Source organism: Centroberyx affinis, unplaced genomic scaffold (assembly GCF_046629955.1).
Source record: "Centroberyx affinis isolate AG114_WGS23_722 - 3 ecotype Tasmania unplaced genomic scaffold, CSIRO-AGI_Caff_v1 ptg002932l_1, whole genome shotgun sequence".
Taxonomy (NCBI): Eukaryota; Metazoa; Chordata; class Actinopteri; order Beryciformes; family Berycidae; genus Centroberyx; species Centroberyx affinis.
The window spans coordinates 17501-19644 of record NW_027281051.1 but is presented as its reverse complement, the minus strand read 5'-3'; the positions used below and the strand labels follow the sequence as shown (position 1 = coordinate 19644).

General features: G+C 50.5%; 1 protein-coding gene across 1 annotated transcript in view; it reads left to right on the top strand.

Moving 5' to 3' along the window:
- Window positions 1–6: 6 nt before the first annotated feature.
- Window positions 7–2144, top strand: part of nup107 (nucleoporin 107) — a gene marked incomplete at its 5' end in the record, with an annotated part of 16343 nt that continues 14205 nt past the window's right edge. The window contains 3 exon segments of the mRNA XM_071536750.1: window positions 7–97; window positions 392–495; window positions 802–917. Coding sequence (XP_071392851.1) covers window positions 7–97; window positions 392–495; window positions 802–917 — 311 coding nt within the window.

Sequence of the window (2144 nt, the reverse complement as noted above, 5' to 3'; positions counted from 1 at the left end):
CCCTCCCCTCTGTCCGGATTGGCCGACACCACCTTCACCGATGACATCAGCAACCTTAGCTCCGCCCTGCTGAAGGAGGACGACCCCGGAGAGGCCGGTAACCAAAACAAACGCACCCAAACCCCCACTGACACACACACACACAGCTCCACCTGCTGAGTACTGTAATCTATGTTAGTACTGCAGTACTGTGTCAGTACTGTGTCAGTACTGTGTCAGTACTGCAGTACTGTGTCAGTACTGTGTCAGTACTGCAGTACTGTGTCAGTACTGTGTCAGTACTGTGTCAGTACTGCAGTACGGTGTCAGTACTGTGTCAGTACTGCAGTACTGTGTCAGTACTGTGTCAGTACTGCAGTACTTGGTGAGTAAAGTGGTTTCTCTCCTCCAGCGGCTGCCAGTCTTTTCCCAGAGTTCCTTGCTTCCTTCCTGAAACATTCTTCTTCTGCGGTGTTTGAGCTGCTGGAGGAATACCAGGCCCTCTGCCAGGACAAGGTGTGTGTGTGTGTGTGTGTGTGTGTGTATGTGTGTGTGTGTGTGTGTGTGTGTGTGTGTGTGTGTGTGTGTGTGTGTGTGTGAAATGTAGTAATCCTACTGATGTCTCAACATTAATGTGGTGAAATGATACACAGCTTTTGTTTATGTGTGTGTGTGTGTGTGTGTGTGTGTGTGTGTGTGTGTGTGTGTGTGTGTGTGTGTGTGTGTGTGTGTGTGTGAAATGTAGTAATCCTACTGATGTCTCAACATTAATGTGGTGAAATGATACACAGCTTGTGTGTGTGTGTGTGTGTGTGTGTGTAGGTGGACTCCCTGCAGAGTCTGGTCCTCAGAGCCGGACAGAGCAGTAAGACAGCAGGAGTCAGGTGGCTGCTGCAGCAGGAGAACGCCACCTGGAGGCTGGTGACATCACTGTACAGGTCTGTCTGTCTGTCTGTCTGTCTGTCTGCCTGTCTGTCTGTCTCTGTGTCTGTCTGTCTGTCTGTCTGCCTGTCTGCCTGTCTGTCTGTCTGTCTGCCTGTCTGCCTGTCTCTGTGTCTGTCTGTCTGTCTCTGTGTCTGACTGCCTGTCTACCTGTCTGTCTGTCTGTCTGTCTGTCTGTCTGTCTGTCTCTGTGTCTGTCTGTCTGTCTGTCTGTCTGTCTGTCTGTCTGTCTCTGTGTCTGTCTGTCTGTCTGTCTCTGTGTCTGTCTGTCTGTCTGTCTGTCTGCCTGTCTCTGTGTCTGTCTGTCTGTCTGTCTGTCTGTCTCTGTGTCTGCCTGTCTGTCTGCCTGTCTGTCTGTCTGTCTGTCTGTTAGGGCTGGGCGATAAAACGATCTCGATAATTTTCATGATAAAATCTTCCACGATAACGATGATAAATTTATGAGATTTATTTTCGATACTTTAGTTATTTCTGAGTCTGTTTTCCTCTACCTACCAAAACTCCACACCAACAGCCAATCGTACAGCAGAGAAACAGACATGTGGTTTCTGGCTCCTCCCACTCACAGCAGCTCAGACACCAGCTGTGTTACTCAGAAGGAAACGAGCGGCCCGACCGGCCAAACCGACAAAGACGAAGAAATCGTCCCGGAGAAAGTTCACACCGCTTCGGTTATTTGGAAACGGTTCGGCTATCTGAAGTCTGGCAGAGCGCAGACCGGCGTTAGGCGTCCCGGTCCTCAGCAGAGCGGGACGCACCACCGACCTCCTCCACCGCCTCAAAGCTGCCGTCCCGCACGGCGCTCTGTCCCGGTGTGTGATGTCACGCTGACATCATCCTCTCCTCTAACAGCCAGCAGCCCTTCTGCCTCCAGTCAAACTTCAGTTCCACAGCCAACAACTGCGTCTGCTTTTTCAGCCGTTTCCCATATGAACAGAAATGGAAGCGACACAAAGAAATAACCAGTGCAGTTATGTACTGTAGGGCTGAAGATATGATGACCAGAAGCTTCAAGAAGCTAATGACTGTCATGGATGAAGTACAGCTGCCTGGGGGAAAATATTTTTCCTGAACACTCCCTCAGCTCTACGCAGAGTGTAGAGGAAAGATGGAAGATCAGAAATGTCTCGCACTTCACTACCAGCTGTGACATGTGGTCTAGTCTCAGGTCCGGACCACACAGGAGTCTCACAGTACGCTGCGTGGACAAGGACCTGGATCTT